Source organism: Equus przewalskii, chromosome 14, assembly GCF_037783145.1.
Source record: "Equus przewalskii isolate Varuska chromosome 14, EquPr2, whole genome shotgun sequence".
NCBI classification, from domain to species: domain Eukaryota; kingdom Metazoa; phylum Chordata; class Mammalia; order Perissodactyla; family Equidae; genus Equus; species Equus przewalskii.
In genome coordinates this window covers 18928193-18951602 of record NC_091844.1, presented here as the reverse complement: position 1 = coordinate 18951602, position 23410 = coordinate 18928193, and the positions used below count along the sequence as shown (strand labels likewise).

The window sequence follows — 23410 nt, the reverse complement described above, 5'->3', positions numbered from 1 at the left end:
CACAACAATATGAATGTACTTAATGCCACAGAACTGTACACTTAAAAATGCTGAAAATGATAAATATTATCTGTATCTACTGACATTTTTTAAATAAAATAAAATATTCTTTTAATACAGCAAAATAAAACAATTAGGTGCAGTTGTCACCTCTCAAATTGGCCAAAGCAAAAGCATAGAAATATCCAGTAGGAATGTAAAGCCTTTTTGTAAGGCAATTCAGCACCATTTAAAATGTGGGTGCCTTTTTTTTTTTTAAAGATTGGCACCTGGGCTAACATCTGTTGCCAAGCTTCTTTTTTTTCTTCTTCTTTTTCTTCTCCCCAAAGCCCCCCAGTACATAGTTGTATACTCTAGTTGCGAGTGCTTCTGGTTGTGGCACGTGGGACGCCGCCTCAGCATGGCTTAATGAGCGGTGCTATGTCCGCGCCCAGGATCCGAACCAGTGAAACCCTGGGTCGCCGAACCAGAGTGTGCCAACTTAACCACTCAGCCACGGGGCCAGGCCCTGTGCGTGCCTTTTGATCTAGAAATTCCACCAAGGAAACATCGACACATATGTGCAAAAACACACACACACACACAGTTTGGGAATCACCAAGCTATATTCCCTACAGCATCTCCAACAATCTCCAACAATCCTTATAATGAAAAGTTATGTGGCCATTTGAATGAAGGAGGTAAATCTTTATGTTCTGGCATGGAAGGACACACACCAAACTGACGATTCTCCTCTGGGGAGAGAGAGGCATTGGTGTGGGCTGGGGAGGGAAGGAAAGAGGGACTTTTAGCTTTTACTGTTTATGCTTCTGTATTGCTGATTTTTTTAATAGCAAGCACAACTTTTATAATTTCTTTAATTTCAATAATTTGCTTAAGTGAAAGGCTCTTGAGCACATACCTGTGGCTAGTCCGGTTGAGAGTGCCCTACGCTTCAGAATCTAACCATCTCCGCATTCTTCCTGCCAGCCACAGAGCTCTCCACGAGTGGCCTATGTGCCATTTTTCATGATTGTAAATAACGCTGCAGGGCACAGCGCAATGAAGACAATCAATGCTAGAGAAACCCAGGATTCTCATTCTTGTTATTCTGACCTGTTTGTGAGGAGCCGTGGCCCGGGGCGCTGTGGCTGCCAGCCTGGCCGGTCCTTGGTCCTTTCTAGAGAGATCAACATGCTGCCAGCACCACAGCCACCACCTCTCTGCTATCTGTCTGCCAGGACCCCCTCTGGCCCCTGGGACCCCACCAGCCTTTGGAATGCCGCCCTGGCATCTGGCAACTAATACTTTATGACGGAGCAGGAGGCTTCTCCGCTCCTGCTGCTTTCATTCGTTGCCAGGGGTCTGCTGTTTCTTGGGATAGCCCGTTCTTTTTTTGCCACATGAATGATGACCAAAATGGGGCCTGGCCTCACAGACCAATCTCAGCAGTCTTAGTGAGGGAAAATCCCTGCCTAGTCCCCGCCCCCCCCATCTGCAGGCCATAAGCCTTCCTAGCCAGGGGGTCGGAGATCTGCTTTTCTTCTTCCTTGGGCCTTGTAGAATTTCCTTGTGGGCCCAGAATTCCAGCCCAAGAGACAGCTTGTCTCCAAGCACGCATGGACACACTTACACCAAGGACAGATCTATGTCTATACAGAAAAATATGTTTTACAGTCTCTCAGAAATGAGGCATCCATAAAATTATTTTTTCCAGTTGGTCCTTGTATACATACATGTCCAACTTCTTTAAAATACAGTTTGGGCTTCATATGATGTTTTTCCATTAAATAACTGCCATGGGCATGCCAGTCCCTCGGCGACCCTCTCTATCAAGAGCCCCCTGCCCTTGTTCAGGGAAGCAGAGCTCAGCAGAGGCAGGTTAAGTCACTAGCCCAAGGTCATGCGTCTAGGAGGTGTTGGAGTCAACCTCACTCAAACTTCAGAATCCAAACCTTCACCTGTTTCCTACATCACCTCCTCTCACTACCAGCTGACATTTCTGTATGAAGGAGATATACTTACTTATGTTTTCTATTATGGAGACTTTTAAAACACACACAAAAGAAGAGAGAAAAGTACAGTGAACTTTGTGTAGTATCTCCCAGCTTTTGAAGGACGTATTAACATCTCCAGAACCAGTGTTCCATGGAACACAGTTTGAGAATCACAGACCGAGGTCAAAGTGAATCGCTCCTCCAGAATTTGGCCAGGAGAAAAGGGTAAGGATGATCCATGATCCAGGTGGTGCCCAGGAGAGAGCAGACCAGACCCACAGAGGAAGTAGACAGTATATAAGAGGGAAGGCACGGCGGTCATGAAAGCCAAGGGGAGGGGGAGAAACTCAGAGTTCCTAGGGGGCTGCTGGCAGCAGTGGGGCTCCAGCCCTAAGGCATTCTTACCTTAATCCCCTGGGATGGCCATTGTGAGGCACTGCCCAGGTCCTCCTTCAAGGGAGGGCTCGCTGCCCAGCTGGCTGGGGGTGCTGTCAGCAGCCAAGTTTCAGGCCCTTCAGTATTGTCTTAGCTGCAGAGAGCCACCTGGCCCTTCCGATGGCTGGCTCAGCCCATCTGGGGACAACTCTAGTGCCAGACACCCCCTGGGGTATCAGGGGGACTGAGGCTGTCACAGCTTGACATCTCCCTCTGCCTAAGCCCACTTCCTTTCTCCCCTTAGACAGGAGTTAATCCAAGGGCACTCCTTAAAAACATCCTGGACATTAAACCGTCTCAGAGTCTACTTCCCTGGAACCCCAACCTGCAACACCCCTTTCCCCTAAGGAAGGCCCAGGGAGTCTCTGTTCCTTGCATCTAAAGAGCATAGTTAACACAGCCCCCCAGAGAGTCACCATATTGGGGCTGTGAGGACTACTATCCCCCGCTCACAGCAAACACACAGACAGGGGGACAGGAGAAAGACAAAGCAAATGGGAGAAGCTGCGAAATTGTATGTGTCCGGGGAACACTTGACTCACATTTGGGGGGAAATGCAGCTTGCTTGCTTTCTTGGGGCATTGCTTGGCAGCCCACTCCAGCAGATGGGGAGTGGGTGAGCCGATTAAAGGGGACTCAGTCTCTTCCTGCTTAAAGCAGTCTCCCAGGGCTTCGTTCAGCAGCCCCCCTCCCCGGGAGAAATGCTCAGTCTTTGGGGGCTTCTTCTCTTTTCCTCCTTCCCGGGAGGTCCCAAGCCCAGGGGTTTTCCTGCCTCCATCCGCGCTGCCTCTGCCCCTGACGCGGCATCTGTTGCTGGTGTAACTCAGGCTCTCTCTTCTTGGTTGACCTCCTGACTCTGCAGATTACCTGACATCTGACTGCCGCTTTCCTTAAAACCCTGGCTCAGGCAGCCTGCCCTGGGGCCCTCTTCAAAGAGCCAGTTCACCCCTGCACTGGTGACACCCTCACCCCCGCACACTTATCAGCCAACCTCTCAGGACACTTCCGTATCTCCCCCGGGGGCCCGTTAAACTCCATGAACAGGTCATGGGGAACGGGGTGCTCTCGAAGGTCAGGCTGCCTGATCTCTGATCTCTGTGATGGCTTTTTTGATATGTCAACTTGGCTAGGCTACTGTCCCTGGCTACTTACTATACTATATACCATACTATATATTTATACATACGTCGGGTGGTAGGATAAATATTATGAAAAAACAATCGAGCTGTTGAGGCTCTGGATACATAGGGAGGGACATTTAGCACAGAGCCTAGCACACAGTGTTGGGTATTTCTATTAATGTCACTATGTCACCCAAGCCAGCTGGAGACCTCTCTCTGTCACCCACTACATCACATCCACCGCTGCTTATTTTCTATGGAGATTAGCTCTCAAATTCTTCAGCTTTTTATCCCCACTGCCTCTCTGTGAGTCTGGCCCTCATTATCTCTTACCTGGATCATAGTAAACACCTCCCTGCATCCGTCAAATCCATCGACAATGTGATGACAGCAAACTCAAACGTAGCCTTCGCTACGTGCCAGGTGCTTTTCTAAGCACCTTGCAATCCTAGGAAGCAAATACTACTGTTGTCTTCGCCACTTTACAGACGAGGACACTGAGGCACAGAGGGGCTAAGTACAGGACAGCCTGTACCAGACCTCTCTGCCTCCTTCCTGGTCCCTCCCTGCCTCACTTCTGATGAGACTGACACCAACATAGCTTCTAATCCCAGCTCCGCCACGTAGGACCATGAGACTATTGGCAGGTTCCTCCAGTTCTGTCTGAGTCGGCTTGGGCAGCCCTAACAAAACACCATAGGCTGGATGGTTTAAACAACAGACATTTATTTCTCACAGTCCTGGAGGCTGGGAAATCCAAGATCCAGGTGCCAGCAGTGTCAGCTCTTGAGGAGAGCCTCTTCCTAGCCTATCGACAGCCACCTCTTCACTGTGTGCTCACATGGCCTTTCCTCTGTGTGCGAGTGGAGAGAAAGAGACCTCTCATGTCTCTTCCTCTTCTTACAAGAGCATTAATCCCATCATGAGCTCCATCGTCTTGGCCTTATCTAAACCTAATTACCTCCCAAAGGCCCCACCTCCTAATACCATCGCGTTGGGATTTAGGGCTTCAACATGTATATTTTTCAGGGACACAAACATTCAGTCCATAACAAGCTCTCTAGGCCCTTGTTTCCTCATGAGTAAAATGAGGATAATAATCTCTCTCCTGGGGTTGTCATAAGGGCTTCATAACCCAGTAGTAGTTGTGGTTGAGATTATTATTATTGAGACAACACAAGTAAAACATATAGCACCAAGCCTGCCACATAGTAAAGAGCCCATAAATATAGCTATTATTGTTAGTGGCATTACACATTCCTAAAGACTCAGCTCAGATGTCCACAGCCACGTGGATCAGCCCATGCCACCAATGAATCTGGTACACATTACACATCATCACATCTATTTATTTACATGTCTGTTTCCCATTAGAGACCATGAACATCTCAAGATGAGAGGTCAAGATGCCTTGGAAGCCTCTGCACCTGGCCTAGTGCCCAGTACCTGATGGGCACCCACAAAATGCTTGTTGAATAAATGCATGAGCAAATGAAAGAATGAACCATGTCAAGTGAAACACAGACTCCCAAGTGAGAGCCCCCTGGTTTACTCAGCTGGTTACAATATGCATCGGTATACACTCTGGGGACAAGAATTCATACGTTTGCATGAGTTCACAGAGGGCTAGGGGTCAGAGTGGTTTAAATGCTGATGGGTGTTATGGGGTGAATTATGTTCCCCCAAAATTCATACATTGAAGTCCTAACCCCCAGTACCTCAGAATATAACTGTATTTGGAGATAAAGCCTTTAAAGAGGTGATTAAATTACAATGAAGCTGTTAGGATGGGGCCCTGATCCAGTCTGACTAGTGTCCTTATAAGAGGAGGAAATATGGACACAGAGAGAGACATCAGGGATGTGTGTGCACAGAAGGATGACCATGTGAAGACACAGCGAGAAGGCGGCCATCTACAAGGCAAGGAGAGAGGCCTCAGAGGAAACCAAACCCACCCACACCTTGATTTTGGACTTCTAGCCTCCAGAGCTGTGAGAAAATAAATTTCTGTTGTTTAAGTCACCAGCCTGTGGTATTCTACTATGGTGGCCCAAGCAGACTAATACAGCGGGCCAGTCCCAGACCCTGCCTCCCCTCCCACTTCCATATCTGGAAACCTCCCCCCAACTTCTGTAAACATCTCTCAACCAATTCCAGATATCATTTGATCTTAATTTCAGGACTCTGACATTTTCTTCCACCCATCATCACTATGTCCTTCAAAATGACCTTGTCCTTTTACATTTCCAGAATCCTCTTTTGAAGCATTAATATTCCGCTCAGGAGCAGGTATTGGGCAGCATGGAATGAGAAAAATAGAGCAATACTGAGACTAGCTCAGACAATACTACAGAAGAGTAATTAGCCTGGGGTGGGGGAATTATAAAAATAAACCCAGTGCTTGATCTCCTCCCCTTCCCATATACATCTCACTACAAAATGCTTTCAGATACTTATCTCACTGACCGTCACGACAGCCCAATTACCTCCTCCATTTCTTGGATGAGGAAATTGAGGTTCAGAGAAATGAAGCGATTGTCCAAGGGCCCAGGGCTGGTAGGTAGTGGTGCCGGCACTTGGACCCAGGTCTCCTGACCGCTTGCACCATGCAAGGTGCTTCAGAAATATGTCTACACTTTCACTAGAAAAGAGGAGGTTTGCCTGAAGGCACGGATTAACCACCCTCCTTTCTGGAGGCGCAATGATAGTAAGTTACACTCTCTTTCTACTTGCCTGTTATAAATTTTTATTCCCTCCCCAGTGAGCTTGTAATTGTCTTTTTATAAGGCTTGGTTGGGAGGAAGCTTAGAAATTTGGCTCCAGGCCAGAGAGCAGCACATTGCATAAAAGAGAAAATACAAGTTCTAAAATGAGCAAATTAGCTAAAACGAAAGTGGAGATTTTGCATATTCTTTCTGGAGGAAGATAAACAAAATATGTGTAGTACGCAGAAGGGGCCAGTGTTCTAGAAATTATGCAAATTAAATAGAAGTCAGAAATGAACGAGAATTGGTGAAAACTACGAAAATGAATACAGAAACAGTGAGAATTTATCCTGTACAGACACTTGCACAGTTTGTGATGGTTGGTTTGATTGAACTCATTGCAGCAATGTTTGTAGTGGGTCCTTCCGTAGACCCAGGCAAGAGAGGCTTGCACTTTAGAGGACCCCCTCCACACACAAGCACCAGGCAGACCCTGAGCACATACTTCCTCTGCTCTATATCCTGGAAGCAAAAGGCGGCTGCACCTCAAAGGCAGAGAGGTTTGTAGGCTGAGCTGCTGCCAGCACCGAAGATGATATGCTTCCGTGTTCAGGGATGACTGGCATGACAGATACACTTACCTAAGTGCGCTGTCACTCAAATCTTTTCTCTCATAGATTCTTGCATAATAATGATTCCCAGTAGTACAAGTGCCCATCTTCTTGCTCCTTTTCCTGTTCTTGTCCGTGGCTCCAAAAATTAGTACAGGAATTCCTGTAGCTGCAGGAATTACTCACAAATTAACACAGTCTTCCCAATAGCTGCATATGACAGCTAAGAAATATTTTTCTACAGTAAATAGCTCATGTTATTCGTGTATTTGTGCATATGTAGGTCTGGACATAACATATACGAAGCAAAACACAGGTTGTTTACATTGGCCATGAGACAGACATTGAATGCTAGAATTGCAAATAGTTCAATTTTTATAAAATTATTCATTGAATTTAATTACATCTACAAAAATTTTAAAATTTTATTTTTAAATACTGTTGGTTCACAATTTTGAAAGTCATTAATAATTATTTGTGTTTTGCTTTAGGATACTAGATAATGTTAATATTTTAGAAGAAAATACCTTGTTTAAAATATATCTGAAATTTGTTTCAACTCTTTTGTTTTTTACATAATTAAATTCATGTTTTTTATGAAAATACAGTCGATCCTCATTATTCACGGATTCCATATTTGAGAATTCGCCTACTTGATAAAATTTATTTGTAACCCTAAAATCAATATCCACAGCAGTTGTGCATTTATTTGAGGACACGTGCAGCATGCCAAAAAATCAGAGTCCCCAGCACACCTGTTTCCAGCTGAGGCTGAACAAGTCGACGCGCTGCCTTCTTCCTTGGGCTCTCATAATGTAAACAAGCGTCCTTTCTGCAGTCTGTTTAGTACCTCATCTTTCTCATCTTTTTTGGTGATTTCACTGTTTGAAATGTCCCCAGGCATGGTGCCGCAGTGCTGTCTGGTGCTCCTAAGCACAAGCGTCTGTGATGTGCCTGACGGAGAAAATGCGCGTGTTAGATGAGCCTTGTTCGGGCATTTTATGGTGCTGTTGGCCCTGTGAGTTCAATGCTAATGAATCAATGATATGTACTAAATAAAGTGTCCCTCAACAGAAACACACAGAAACCAAGCTTACTCGTTGGGCAGCTGACAAAAATGTTGAGACCAGAAGCTCACAGGAACCTAACTCTGTATGTCCCCCAGGAGCAACGTATTTGCTAATTCGGCATCGGTGATCACGTTATAGAACATAACTACCCTGAATAACGAGAATTGATTGTATATCCACTCAGATTTAGTACACTTTGAACATAATTACATTTTATTTTTTAATTGTTTAGATCATTACTATCTACAGAACACAAGTTAAGTGAAAATCTTTATAACGACACAATTAGTAATTATGCTTAAGTGATAGCAAGAAAAAAATTGTTGAATAAATTTCTAATAATTTGTGAATCATACGTCTTTATTTTATTGTTCTTTCAAACATTCCCAACCCATCAGTAGACTTCCCAGACCTGCATAATCCTTATCAAATTCAGTCATCTGGGATATTTTCCCCACTTTCACTCATACAAGAACCATCCCTTTTCATGCTTTTTAAATTGTGTTATGAAATTATATCTGTTATGCAGGAGGATGGAATATATTTTATTTAACAGTATGCTAGCTTGCTTTATAATTTAAATATTTAGACGTCATACGTGAGTCTCCATATATACGCTGTCGTGGGCCCCCAGAATATTAGGGGTAGTAGTTTGTAGTAAAAAACTGCCGAAAACAATATAAATGTAGATCAATGTGGAATTGATTAAGTACAATATGATATGTCATATAATAGAATCTTAGGCAGCCTTTAGTAAGAAAAAGAAAAATAGTGGATGTGAAGACCAATGGCTAGCACTCAAATCCTGGCTCTACCACTTACTAGATGCGTGACCTTGAGTTATTTAACCTCTCTGTGCCACCGTTTTTCCATCTGTAAATAGGGAAGTACTAGCACGTTGCTCATAGGACTCAGAGTCAATACATGTGAAGTGCTCAGAACAGATCACGGACACAGTAATTGTATATAAATTTAGCTATCAGTATTATGTCCATTATTTGCATTGATATGATACAATCTCCAAGATATAGTAAGGGGAAAAAGTAAGGTCCAGAGAGTATAATAATACACTGTCATTTGTGAAAATAAATAAAATAAAATAAATAAATAAAAGAATATATGTATGTGTGTACATATAGGCTTGTATCTCTTGTGTGTGTATACATAATACCAGCATCTCCGAGTGCACAAGAAACTGGCACTAGTGATGGCTTCCAAGAGGGAAATGGGGTTGGAGGTGCTCTTATTTCACCGGCCAAGAGTTTAGGTTTTTTTCACGTCTGTGTCCTCCACTAGACTGTATGATCCTTGAGGACAGGAACCACAGCCTATTAGTCTCTGTGTCACTCACAGGGCATTGCTATGTCCACAGAACAATCTTGGTGGAGTGAAAGAAGACCTAAGTCCTCATATTCTCTATAATCATTTTATTCTTCATTTCATAATCCCAGCTATGGCCCCTATCTCTTCATTGGCACAGAGATTGAAATTTCACAACCCTAGAAACAAAGCCTTATTTGATTTTAGGGGACACACCTTGTGTTAGAGTGACTTTTCAAAGAATTTTATCAATTTAGAGCACTGGTGCCAAAGACTTAATGCTTATGTCCTCCAAAACTCATATGCTGACATTCTAACCCCCAAACTGATGGTATTCGGAGGTGGGGCCTTTGAGAGATGATTAGGTTGTGAGGGTGGAGTCCTCACGAGGGGATTAGTGCCCGTAGAAAAGAAGCCCAGGGAGCTCCATTGCCCCTCCCACCATGTGAGGCCACAATGAGAAGACAGCCGTCTACGAGTGAGGAAGAGGGCCCTTCCCAGACACCGAACCTGTCAGCACCTTGCTCTTGGACTTTCCAGCCTCCAGAACCATGAGAGATAAATTTCCATTGTTTATAAGCTAACAAATGATCCATTGTTCATAAGCCATTCAGTCTATAGTCTTCTGTTATGTTATGGTTTCTTTGGATTTTTAGGGATATTCTGTTCTTCTGGTTACTTCTGGTCTCTCTGAATTTTTGTGTCTCTGCCCTGATTCACATCCAAACATGACTACAGACTATGACAACTGGGGCAGAATGGAGGACTGAACTGCGTTGTCAAGCACTGGTGCAGAGAGCAGACTTCACGTACAGATCAGGGGCAGGCAAAGGCCAGAACCTGGGACCTTCCATTGAGATATATACAAATCAGGGGGGTGGGGGGAGGTGAGATTCATTTGGGAATAAAAATACTTCTTTAACATTTAAATGAAAGAAAAACACAAAAGACAAAAGTACCCTGTTCAGAGACACTAGTGGTATTAACAGCTAACACCAAAATCCCACTGAGGAAGGGAACTATCTTTGGGGAAATATCTCCATCAGTTACTTGTGATAGAAAAAGATGCCTCAAAACCTCCTTTCAGGAAGAACCAGGGTAGCAAAGAACAAGCGCTCGGTTCTGCTGGAGGGAAAGAGGGCAGTTGTATTTCTCAAAGGGAAGAATGAAGAGAGGAAGGAGGAATCAGAAAACGGAAATGAGGAGACAGCGAGACAGTGTGAGTTTGGGGGTACCTAGGAGAAGCACGGAGGGGGCTCCCCCAGGGCACCACATGGGCTTTTAGGATCAAGGGTGTGTCTTAAAAAAGGTAGATTTGCCCCTTCCCTTAACCCACAAACCTTTGGTAAAAGTTGTGCTGCACACACCAGCCTTAGGTTTATAGTTGTTTTGAAGAAGGAAATCAAGGTCAAGGGTCTCTCCACGTTTGGATGTGAATCAGGGTGGAGACACAAAAACTCAGAGAGACCAGAAGTAACCAGAAGAACAGAATATCCCTAAAAATCCAAAGAAACCGTGGGAAAGCATCAAACAGCAGTGAGAGTCCTTCTCATCTAAGATCTTCGTCAGACCCCAGAGGACATCTGGGTTACCCACAAAATTTCAGAAACATCTGACTTGTGGAGGTGAAAGGAGAAGCTAGACTTTAAAGGGATGATTTCTGAATAACAGACGCTGATTGAAACGACCCCACTGCAGCAGTACTTGAACTGCTGGTCACAACCAACTAGTGGGTGATAAAATCAAAATGGCAGGTCACAATCAGTATTTTTAATGCAATAATGAAATGGAAAGGAATCGTTCAACACCACTTGCCATTGGGGAAATGTAAAGTAAAACCCTGATGAGATATAACTCCACGCCTATTAGAACAGTCAAAATTAAAAATAGTGACCATACCAAATACTGGTGAGGATGCTAGGGAACGGGACCTCTTATGCATTGCTGGTGGGAATGTAAAACGGCACAGCCACTCTGAGAAATTGTTTGGCAGTTCTTACAAAACTAAACATACCCTTACCACGTGACCCAGCAATCACTCCCTTGGGCATTATCCCAGAGAAGTGAAAATAGGTCCAGGCACGCCAAAAAATAATACATGAGTGTTCATAGCAGCATTATTTTTAATAGCTAAAAACTGGAAATAGTCAAAATAACCTTCAATAAGTGGTAGCTCCGTACCATGGAATGCTACTCCGAAAAAAAAATGAGTGAACTACTGATACATTCAACAACTTGAATGGACATCAAGGGCATTATGCTGAGTGGAAAAAGTCAATCTCAAAATACAAAATTTCAGAGATGGAGAACAGATTAGTGGTTGCCGGGGGTTATGGGTAGGGGTGGGGTGGTGGTAGGTGAGACTATACAGGGATAGCATGGGGCATTCCCTCTGGGGTGATGGAAGAGGTCTGTATCTGGATTGCGGTGGTTGTACAACTCTATACATGTGATAAAATTGCACAGAACTACACACACACACAATGCATATAACAATTGGTGAAATCTGGAAAAGGTCTATAAATTGCACCAATGTCTGTTTCTGGGTTTTGATACAGCATTATAGTTATATAAGATGTTACCACTGAGCATGCTGGGGACTTCAGTGTACTGTCTGCAACTTCCTGGGAGTCTATAATAATTTCAAAATAAAAAGGTTTTTAAAATGTAAAGGAATAGAGGAGAACAGAGAATTACAGTAACAGTGAGTACTGTTCCGGTGAAACTTTTGTTTCATTTGTGTGTGCTCATGGGCGTACTGGGTCACAGTGAAATGCACTTAATATACTTCTTGGGGGAGGAGGGGCAGGGGCCAAGGTCAAAAACAGTTGGAAAACCACTGCTTTACAGCAAGCTTGGAAGACTCAAAACCTAGAGGGGCCAAGGAGACCGTGAACAGAAACAAAACAGGCCCGGTTCATTAAGATTATCACCTCTCACCTTTCCCATATACCAGTCACAGTTCTAACTATGGCAGGTTTCATAATGATACAAATATTCTTTACTTCCACAGATAAATATGCTCTTTCTTAATTTTTCTTGAACTACATGGCACTCTCGATTTACCTCTTCCCCCCACTTTTGATAGTGAATTAATTTATCTATTGCTGAGCAACAAATTGCTCCAAATCTTAGCAATATAAAACAACAGACATTTGTTATCTCACAGTTTCTGGGAATGGCTTAGCTGGGTTGCAGTGGAATGGTCAGCCAGAGCTGCAGGCATCTGCAGACTCAACAGGGGCTGCAGGACCCACCTTCAAGCTCATGTATTGACAAGCTTCAGCTCCTTGCAGGCTGTTGGCCAGAGACTTGAGCTCCCCACCACCTGGGTCTCTCACAGGGCTGCTCACAAGACGGAGGTTGGCTTCCCCAGAACAAGAGAAAGACAGATAAAGCCAACCACCAAAATGGAAAGTATAGTCTTTTATAACTTAATCTCAGAAATTATATGCTATCTCCTCTGTCATATACCATTGGTCACACAGACTAACCCTGGTACAATAGAGGAGGGGACTTCACAAGGGTGGGAACAAGAGGCAGAGATCATTGGGGGCCATCTTGAAGGCTGACTTCCACAGATAGAGACCTGGGGACAAGAAATATTTCTCTACTATAAGTAAAACACCAGTACAAATATGATAAATGGCAACTGACACTGTTCTCCATGCTGGGAAGACATTAGGGAGTGGTGGAGAATCCAGCGAAGTGAAGAGAACATGCCCCATTTCAAGGGTGTAGCTGCTAATCATGGTGCTGTCATGGGAAAATATAGACCCAGTGTCCTCAGATCTTCGACTTGGAAATCTTCCAATGTTTGAGTATTGGCTGAAGTTTTTTGTTAAATTTAATGTGGGCAAACAAAATACATATGCCAGCTGGATCCAGGCTGCCACTCTGGAAACCCTGCAGCAAGGTCTAGGCAAGGGTGGTGCCATGGTTAAGAGCTCAGGGTTTGGAATCAGCCAGACCTGGATTCAAGTTCCAGCAATGCCAATTACCTGCTGTTATGACCTTGACCAAGCCTCAGATCCTACACTGCACAGCAGAGGTGATCAACATAGTGCCATTTCCCAGTGTTTCAGTGAGGATTAAGTGAGATAATATACATAAAGGCTTTAGCTCAGAGCCTGGAGCACAGGAACAGTGTGATAATGCTAGTTGCCAACATTATTGCATCATTTCCAGCACCAGAGATGAAAACTGATACAATAATATTCTTACTCACACTGTGGCTGTTAGCCACTTGGGTGACCTAAGCAACTGGCAAGGTTTATCAGGGGCTCACTCACACCTCCACAGAACAGAACAATCACTACTCAGGCTGAACCTCAAGGACCCGCTTTACTCTGTTCACAATTTTATCTTGGACACGTCCTTAAACTCCATGACCTACAAAGAGAAACAGCATTTGGACCGTCTGGAAAATACAGAGGTCACATCCTGGGTTTTTTTTGCTTCCTGTACCTCCTTTGTGTGAGAGTCACACAGCTATTTTCAGGTTGGCAAAACTGGCACCCAAAAAGAGGCTGTTTCACAACTGGAATAGCAGCAAGAGCAGGAGCAGGGGGGTCATCTAGGGAGAAGCAGATTTGCTTGCTTATGAGCCTATGCTGGCCCAAGGTATGAACCATCTCTCTAACACTCCACATACTTGGCTATGCACTTCTCATTGAATGCCTCCAATGACAGGGAGCTCATCACCTCCCCCAGAGTAGCTCATTTCATTTTGATTAGCAATTGCATGCATTTATACAAAGAATATGGATTGAGCACTTACTATATATCAGGCATTGCATTTGGTGCCAGGGTTGCAGTGGTAAACGAGACAGATAAAGCCTCCCATTTCCTAATGTGGGAGAAAGACAATAAACAAAGAAATGAATATACAACATGTTTGGTAGAGACACATTCTATAAAGAAAAATGAAACAAAATAAGCGTTTTGAGAATGACAGGGTGTTCCTCTATATGGGTGGTCAAGGAGGGCTGTCTGGGGAGAGGACACCTAAGAAGGTTTCTCAGTGAAATACCAAGGTTCACAATGTGACTATCCAGACTAAGAGGAGCATCTCACGTGAGCATCTCAGCAAGAGCAAAGGACCTGAAGCAGGGATGAATGTCTTCCTTCTATTCAAGGAAATCTGGACTGAACTTTCTTTCTACTCATACAGCCACAAATATCACTGCCACTTGAGAGGGAAGCATGTCAGTCATGTCTCCACGTACTTGTGGAGTTTATGGTCAGACCGAGAAGGCTCGGCATCTGTCCCTATCAGGTTCATCTCATCGTATTTTGTCCATCTCTCCACTTGCTTTGGAGTTTGCAGAGTTGCATCCTTCCTAATATAATCAACATTCTATCTACATCCCCATGCAAGTCCCCGATTTTTAAAAAATGTCAAACTGGACAGACCTGAGGGATGGAGCACCATGGCCAATTTCTAAAGGCTTCCCCTTCCAGGGTGACAGTCATCAAGGCTCCCTTAGGTCCCTCTTATTCCCTCTGCCTTTTCCAGGGCATCCTTCTCAACAAAAAGGATGGAAATGTAATTGGATTTGAATGGCTCGGCTTTCTCTATACTATCTGTGAACAGTATACGACCTGTTTCAAGCAGCAGGCTGAAATGGTGTCGGATATAAATGACACCCTAAGTCACAAGTGCGTGCAAGACATGAGCATGAGCTTGTTGAGTGGCTTGGAGTCATTCATTTACTACACTAGACGTGTAACTTAAGAATCTCACCATTTTTTTATCTTCCACATCCAGAACACTGCCAGACACTTCACGCACATTCAATAAACAGTTATTGAATAAGTATAAGTGTGAGTATTATGGAAGATATTTAGGAAAAATCCCCAAATGGGACCTGAGCCCTGGCACCACTACGGTATGATTTTTCCATCTCATGGTGTTGCAGTTGTGTGTTGCTGCATAACAAAACATCCTAAAATTTAGCGACTTAAAATAACTACAACACATATTTTGCTCATGAATCGGCAATTTGACCAGGACAGCTTGTGTCTGCTCCACTCAGCATCAGCTGGGGCAGTTTGAAGCCACAATGTTTCAGCTGCTTGAATATTGCGTGCTCGAGGCTGGCTGGCAGCTCCAATCTCAGCTGAAGCTGTGGCTGGAATCCTTACACGTGGCCTTTCCTTGTAGATGCCCAGTTTTCTCAGAGTGCTGAGGCATCCTGAGAGACAGAGTCAGGCAGAGCCATGCGGCCTTTTATGACCTACCCTCATTAACCAAAAAGCATAGCTTTTGCCACATTTTATTCACTACAATGAAGTCATGAAGGACAGTCTATACTCAAGAAATGGTGGGAGAAGTGTCAAAGAATATGCAGATATTTTAAAACCACTATCCATGGGATTGGCTAAGACTAAGAGAGTTGACCACTGTTCTTCAGCAACAAATACCAGAGGCCACCCGCTTTCTTAGAGATGGGCCACAGAGCTCCATCAAGAATAAAGAACGTCTACAAGTCTGCTTAAAGCTCCTTTGTTTGGGAATCCTGCATGCTTGATACGTTTGAAATACGTCTCCATAGCCATACCTAGAAGAAACAGATTCCTTTGTTTCCTAAATAAAAGGAAGTCGGAATTGGAGTTCACTATGGATCCAACTGGGACAACTGAATATTCCCACGCTCAGGCCAAAGGTGGGGCGGAGGAAGGTAACACCTAAATAACGCTTGGCATTGTATCTGAAAAGGAATCAGGTCCCAGCGAGACCCTCCGGAGTCAATGGCTCTGGACGTCTGGATGTTCTCCTGCTCAAGTTTGGCAGACCCTTCAACAGCACGTGGCAGAGACTGCTCCAAGTCCACCCAACTCTGCTTTCTCTTTCTCCCGGGCACCTCCTCTCCTTTTCTTTTCCTCCTTCAGCTTCACTCCATTTCCCAGCGTCCCTCGCAGTTAGGTGAGACCATGTGACTGAGTCCTAGCCAGAGAGAGAGGGCAGAAGTAATAGAGACTACTTCCAAGCCTGGTCCATAAAAACTCCAGCGCAGTCCTCTCTCTCCTCCTCTTTTCCCATCCACTGGCTGGCTGGAGTAAACTTCCAGGATCTAGAGGAAGGCAGAGTGACAAGAGAGAGGGGCCTGGGTGCATGAGTCACTACACGGATGAGAACTGCCTGAGCAGAAACATCAGCATATCATGCTGCTTCATGAACGGGAAATAAACTTTTATTGCAGTAAGCCACTCTGGAGACTGTTGGCCACAGTTGTTTTCCTACTCTGACTGTGAAGTTGGATTTTTATTGAGGAAACATTCATTTCCCTTCCTCTCCCACCATGGGTGGAATATCCTTCCCCACTCCATTGATGGTCTGTTTGGCCAATGGGCTGTTAACAGACCTGAGGCGACGTGACATGCTTTCACACACACATGAACACTTCTACCCTCTCTTATGCTACAGCCCTCTTGCTCTTTTGCCATCACCTTGAGAAGAACAAGCTCCAGCTAGATCCTGGTCCAGAGGATGAGACACCTGTGGAGCAGACCTAGATCCAACAGCTGGGAGCCAAGCCCAGCCTAGCCCAACCCAGCAGCAGCTCAGTTGTAGACAAATGAGTGAGAATAAATGATTATTATTTCAGGCCATTGAGTTCTGGGGTAGTTTGCCACACAGCACATTGTGGCAACAGTCAACTGATACACCAATAAAGTGTGAGTGTGGCATCTAATGGGGCTGCCATATTAAGCTTCCACTTCATGCCTGTTCTCTACCTCATGTAAGGTTTATGCCGACATTCTTTTACAAGTGAAGAAACTGAGGTGCATGAAAAGACTTGCCCAGGGTCACACAAGGAGTTTGGTATATCAAATTCATAAGCCTCAGCTTTTTTCCTTCTGTTCCAAACACACTGAGGGAATGTGAGAAAAGCAGATAAAATCAGAAAGTAAGGGGACACCAAATCCCGTTTAATTTAACAGAGCTTGCTGACACTCCTTGACGCTTGAAAAATGAAAGTTTTGGACAAACAAAATAATGACCAGCTTCAGCCCCCGGGTTGTTAATTTATGGAACTTATTATCTAAAGATTTGCACAGGCTGAAAATACAACTTTTCTGAGAAGGATCCAAACAACTGCATTATACCACTCCTATAATGGGTTAACATAGAAAGCAAGAAAGTTTGTAGGGATACCTTCAAGGTTAACTTCAAGGAGGATGAGGCACCCTGCGACACAGCGCTCCTGGGAGCCCTGTGAGAGAAGGAACACAGCGAGCCCTCCGGGGACGGCCTGCTCCCACCACCGCCCTTCAGACAAAGCTTGTAACAAGCATTTAAGGAGCACCCGCCACGGGGCCTGTAGGAGCTGCTCAGACGACGAGAGGGCAACTGGCCCCCAATCTGAGCAAAGAGCAGCGGAAACCTGTGTCGTCGTCGTCCCCCGCCCCCACGATCTCTTCATTTCTAGGAACCCGGCTCGGATTCTTTCAGGGCGAAACCACGCAAGGGCTCAGCCTCCCGAGGAGAGGAAAAGGAGGGGGCGGCGGGGAAGGGGGGTGGGTCTGCTGGGCAAAGGCAGAGACTCGGGCACGGCACAGGGGTGGGGTGTCCCCTGCGGGCAGGGTTTGCTGCAGAGCGCGCCTGCACGCCCGCACATCACCCACACCCACAACTACACACGACACACACACACACACACACACACACAAAACCCATACACCCTCCCACCCCCGCCGGCCCCCCATGCCCACTCTGCAGGCAAGCAGCAGATTCGGGGAGAGGGGAGTGCAGCCCCAAAAGAAAATCGAGGGCCTGGCGCCCAGCCAGGCGGCTCCTGCAGCGCCCACGCCAGGGGTACCGGGCACGCGGGACGCAGCGGGCCGGGACGCTGGAGGAGCCGCGCGCAGCCGGGAGAGCAGACCAGGAGCAGCCGGGCGGAGGGCGCGGCGGGGAGGCTAAGCGCCCGCGCTGCCCCCGCCCCTCAGCTGCCGGCGCCGCCCCCGCTGCGGCGGGCGAGGGGCGGGACGGGGCGGGGCGCGGCGTATATAAGGCGCGGGGCGGGCGCCGCTCTTTTGTCTCTTGCTGCAGCAACGCGAGCGGGAGCGGCAGAACCCCTGGCCGGAGAGAGACGCCTCGGTGAGCGCTGCGCTGGGGCCGGGGCCCCGCTGGGGTGGGATCGGAGCGCGGCCCGCGGCTGGCGCGCCACCCCCGCAACAGGCGCCCTTCCCCGACGGGACGCCGGGCCGGCCGACCACGCCCTGGGGTGCGGAGGGGGGTGCGGGACGCGCCCAGATCTCCGGCCGTGGGGCTGCCGGGCACGCCCCGGCTGGAGTGCCACGTCGAGAGGCGTCGGCGGAGAGCGCGGAGGGGGGCGCTGGCCCCCGGCCCCAGGCCTACCGCCTTGGTTTGTCCGCTAGGATTGTTTTAAGAAAATGGCAGACAAGCCTGACATGGGGGAAATCGCCAGCTTCGATAAGGCCAAGCTGAAGAAAACGGAGACGCAGGAAAAGAACACCCTGCCGACCAAAGAGAGTGAGTGCGCCCCCGCCTCCCGCTCCGCGGGCCCCCAGCTTAGCCCCCTACCCCGCCCTTCCGGGACCCCAACCCCCCACCCGGCCTATGCCCCCCATCTGGGTGGCAACAGCCCCCTTTCTGTTACACAAAGCGCCCAGCCCCAAGTCTCTTTCTTAATCTCCTGACCTCGTGGGTGCCTCGCCCACACCGGGTTTGTAAGCGCCTCGGTTTGGGGGGTTGCAAGATGTCCTCGTCCCCCAGCGCCCGCTTCCTGCTCTCCACAGCCATTGAGCAGGAGAAGCGGAGTGAAATTTCCTAAGAACCTGGAGGATTTCCCACCCCCGTCATCTTGGAGACCCCAGTCGTGATGTGGAAGAAGAGCCACCTGCAAGATGGACACGAGCGACAAGCTGCACTGTGAACCCGGGCACTCCGTGCCGATGCCACCGGCCTGTGGGTCTCTAAGGGGACCCTCCCCCAATCGGACTGCCAAATTCTTCGGTTTGCCCTGGGATATTATAGAAAATTATTTGTATGATTAATGAAAATAAAACACACCTCGTGGCATGGCTGGCGTGGTCTGAGTGTCTTCGTTGAGTATGCGGGGGCAGTGCCGCTGCAGCAAAGCCCCGCGCGCGCAGTCGGAGTCCCTGCCGCAGAGCGGGGGAGGGGTCGCAGAATGGGCTGGCTTGGAGGGACTATGTTTAATTTTGATTTTACCTTCTCCATAAGATCTCGTGGGTTGTTCGCTGCTTAGCTGTTGCTTATAATGCAAGACGTGTAAAATGTAACCCCGCTTTTTATTCGTGGAGCTGTTTTGGGAAGTGCTTTTTCAGAAGAGCAGGATTTGTTTTCAGTAACCTCCTACAGTCTCGCTCTTAGCCGCCCCCCCCCCACACACACACCCCCCCAGCCTCCTCATGGCTCTGCTTCACGCCGGAGAGAACAGTGAGTTAAAGTCTGAGAAGAAAGGGGTGGAAGACTGAATCTGGAACGTTGGAAATTGGAGAGGGCGCAAAGTCTCCAAGAGGTTTTCTCTGGGAGCTTAAAAGAGGAGGCATTGGAACAGAAACAAAGGCGAGATGTGAAGCGAAAACCGAGCGGGAGCATCTGAACTAGCAGAGTTGTGGGGGACAGCCTTGCTTTTTGTCTTTACCCCTAGCTCAGACCCTTCCACAAAAACGTTAGCCATTAGAGGGAGCGCTGGGCTGAACGGCCTCCTGTGCTGTGATCAGCAGGAAGGGTTGGAGTGTGGAGGGAGGGCTGGCGCCAGCCCCACTGGGTCACACCCTCAGGACCCACAGGAAGGAGGGGACCAGCCTGGAGGGGCCTCGGGGAGAGAGGTGCCTGGGGCTGCAGGGTTTTCTGAAGCAGAAGAAAGGGGCTTGTGATCCCAAGGGTGGGATTTTCTTTTAAGGAGAGGGAATAATGCTTTGTCGTAAATTTCTGTCTGACTGTAAGGGTCTGGGTCCTGGGTGAGGGCAGGTAATTCAAATGAGATGTGGTCTGTGTCCACAGGAACTTAAAATCCAGGGGTGAGACAGGCAGCCAGAGCAGGCCACAGTTAGGGACATCTAGGCTGAAGGAGCCACTGCTTGTGGTACATAAAAGAGTGACTTGAGAGGCCTGTGCTGTGGAGGCTGAGTGGCTTGGGGAGGAGAAATAAGGAAAGGAAACACATAAAGAGATCATGGGGGTGAGGGACATAACGTTTACTGAGCACCCACCATGGGCCAGCCACTGTGCTGGAGCTTTAACTCTCAGAAACTCTCTTAAGGCAGGATGATGATTAGCCCCTTTTACAGATGGGGAAACTAAAGTTCGAAGAGACTAGGGATTTGCTAAAGTCACACACGCAGTGAGTAGTGGAGCCAGAATTGAGGGCCAAGGGTGTGCTTTGGAGGATCCTATAACCGAATGTTTGGGACATCTGCTGTGTTAAACGTTTCATGAGTGTTCACTATATACATTCAAGCATATTGATAATTGCCCCTATTGGGGTTTATTGTTGGGAGGTTAAGGAAAAGGAAACAGAAGAAATCACTAGTACCTGCCAGCAGTAACACAGCACCTCTCCTGGGAGGAAGGGCTTTGGAGAAAAATAAAGCAGGATGGGGGGATAAAAGTGCTGGGGGTGGGAGAGGCCTTGGGAGTGCCACTGCGGTTCCCTGCAGGATGGTCAAGGAGAGGCAGCTCTGGAGCAAAGACGTAAAGGATGTGAGGGAGAGAACACTGGATAGCTGGAGGGAGCAGCAAGTGCAAGGGCCTTGAGGTAGAAGTGTGCTGGAGCCTCTGAGGGAGAATAAAAAGCTGGAGGGGAGTGAGCAAGGAGGAGGGAGATGAGGTGCCGGAGGGCAGGAGATGGAGGAGGCAGACCTGTTACAAGGCCAGCTGTTGGGGGCTTCCTCCTTCCCCCATCCCTATGGCGTTCCATAGGCACCCCTCGTGGGCATGTGGTATCCTGTCTGGGCACAACACCCCTAAGGCCTCTCCTGGACCCAACTTTGTCTCTGGGGCTCTATCTGAGACAGAAATCCCTCAGATCCCACAGGCTTCTCGGCCCCAGTGGGCTCACCCTGGAGAACAGCTCTAGAGCCCCATTGCCTGGGACCCCCTTACTCTCAGAAGATTCCCATGACTTTCTCGCCCTCCCCAGGAGAACCTCTCTACTCTGAGGTTGTGGGGTGGCCATGAGAGCCTCACTCTTCCTAAAAATATAAGACAAAAGTCAGGAGGAGACTTAAGGGCACGTTTACGTTTCCACTCTAAGACAATGGGCTGACTGACTGGGGCCGGGGTACAGTGGGGAAAGGAGCCGAGTTCGGGGAGGGGGTGAGTTTTCAGTTCAGAAATCTATCACACCACATTGGCTTGTATGGTAAGGCTGGCCTCCCCCAACCCACCCCGGCTGTCGAGCTGCATGAAGGTGAGGTTATCTAGATGTGAGAGGGCTGAACGTGGAAACCCCCAAAGGACCGGCCCAAAAGGCCTTCCTAGGCCCCGCCCCCTCCCTGTGACCGATCTCAGGGGGTCACCCGGGAATCACAGTGGAGACAGCATCCACACCCAGAATTGGAGCCTCAGAGAGCATCGAAGCACCCCAGGCTCCCTCTTCTCCTCCCTCTGCCCCTCCTTATCCCACCATTTCTATTCCTTGCCACCTGGGAATACTGACACCCTAGAGAGAATTATACTGAATTACTGATTTCTGCTCTTTTCCTCCTAGATAAGAATTCAGGAAGCACTTGTCAGTCCAATCACAAAATGACTGAAGCTTGCTCTGAAACTGAAGTAAAGATGTAATGTTTCTTTTAAGCATACCTGAATTTCCAGTGTCGTTTTCTTACTTCCTTCCTAAGACAAGCTTTAACAGTTAGACCTCCGGGTTATGAATAGAGCTCAGAGCTTGGGACTTTTCATTGTCTTTCTTAGGGTGCAGCAGGGGGCTCAGAACTGCAGGAGGTCCCCCTACCTGCGCTCCACCTCCTATTCCTGGTATGTCCCACATGCTGCTCAGGTGCTGGGAAAACAGACAGAGGACTCCTCAGGGAGTACCTGGTCTAGATTAGAAGGAGGACCTAATCTCTTTTCCCAACACTTCCCAATCCCCCAGATGGGTCTCCCAGCCTTCTCTCACCCTCAGGCAACACCTCTCCTCAGACAATATTAGCTGCCTCAGTCCCCATGCCTTCCCCCACCTTCTCCTGTCATCTCACAGAAACACACTCCTATCTTTCTCTTCTCTACCCTACCACACTACTCACCCCACATGTAAAGGAAAAACTGTTCTATTTCTCATTTAACACAACACCCTACTCACAGAATACTCTCCTTCAGGTCACCAAATGTGTGGGTTTTCCACACCAAGCAATTATCTGATTCTCTGAAGACCAGCTGGGTGTCCTACAATTCAATTCAATCCTGACACCATCTACCTGGAGTTAGCATCACTTCCCACGGGTTAAGGGCTCAGTTCCACCAGACTGCCCCTTCAGACACCAATCACAAGTCCAGCTTGATAGTGTGCACCTACTAAAGCTGCAAATACGCAACCTGTGACCCCACAACACCATGCCCAATTGTATGTCCCAGAGAAACGAGGACATGTGTCCACAAAAGGACGTGTTCGAGAATGTTCCTGGCAGCTTTATTGATATTAGCCAAAAAGCAAAAACAACCCAAATGTCCATCAACAGAATGGATAGACAGTTTTGAGATATCCTCACTGTTACTCAATCATTGAGCTACTCAACAATAGAAACGAATTAAATACTGATGTCTAATATTGTATAATTCCATTTAGATGACATTCTAGAAAAAGCAAAAATTATTATTTTTTTTTTTTGAGGAAGATTAGCCCTGAGCTAACATCTGTTGCCAATCCTCCTCTTTTTGCTGAGGAAGACTGGCCCTGAGCTAACATCGGTGCCCATCTTCCTCTACTTTATACGTGGGATGCCTACCACAGCATCGCTTTTGCCAAGCGGTGCCATGTCCGCACCTGGGATCCGAACCAGCAAACCCTGGGCCACCGAAGTGGAGCGTGTGAACTTAACCGCTGTGCCACCAGGCTGGCCCCGGAAAAATTGTTTTTGATGATAAAAGTCAACAAAACTTTCTGGGGTGATGGAAATGTTGTATACCTTGATCAGAGTGGTAGTTATGTGAGTGTGTCCTTGTGTAAAAAATCG

General features: G+C 47.2%; 1 protein-coding gene and 1 long non-coding RNA gene across 4 annotated transcripts in view; one reads left to right on the top strand and one right to left on the bottom strand.

Moving 5' to 3' along the window:
• Positions 1-7260: 7260 nt before the first annotated feature.
• The window catches only part of LOC103548269 (uncharacterized), a 57654-nt gene continuing 41504 nt past the window's right edge, over positions 7261-23410 (bottom strand). Inside the window, exons 1-4 of one of the 3 annotated variants that reach the window (XR_544210.2) lie at positions 18906-19035; positions 14019-14087; positions 12496-12605; positions 7261-7802 (exon numbers count right to left, since the gene is read on the bottom strand). This is a non-coding gene — a long non-coding RNA (uncharacterized lncRNA). Of the gene's footprint in view, positions 7803-12495; positions 12606-14018; positions 14088-15801; positions 16188-18905; positions 19036-23410 lie in introns of those variants that run through there. The other 2 variants (XR_011526414.1, XR_011526415.1) reach the window with 2 other exon arrangements.
• Positions 18204-19290, top strand: TMSB10 (thymosin beta 10). The gene is made up of 3 exons (XM_070573709.1): positions 18204-18341; positions 18623-18737; positions 19004-19290. Exons 2-3 carry the CDS (start codon positions 18638-18640, stop codon positions 19036-19038), a joined length of 135 nt encoding a protein of 44 aa, XP_070429810.1. The 5' UTR covers positions 18204-18341; positions 18623-18637; the 3' UTR covers positions 19039-19290.

What these genes read in the sequence shown, in the direction of transcription:
- TMSB10 (XM_070573709.1), top strand. Translation starts at nt 18,638, where the DNA reads ATGGCAGACAAGCCTGACATGGGGGAAATCGCCAGCTTCGATAAGGCC. An exon ending in CACCCTGCCGACCAAAGAGA is followed by an intron (nt 18,738 to 19,003) that starts GTGAGTGCGCCC and finishes TGCTCTCCACAG; the next exon opens with CCATTGAGCAGGAGAAGCGG.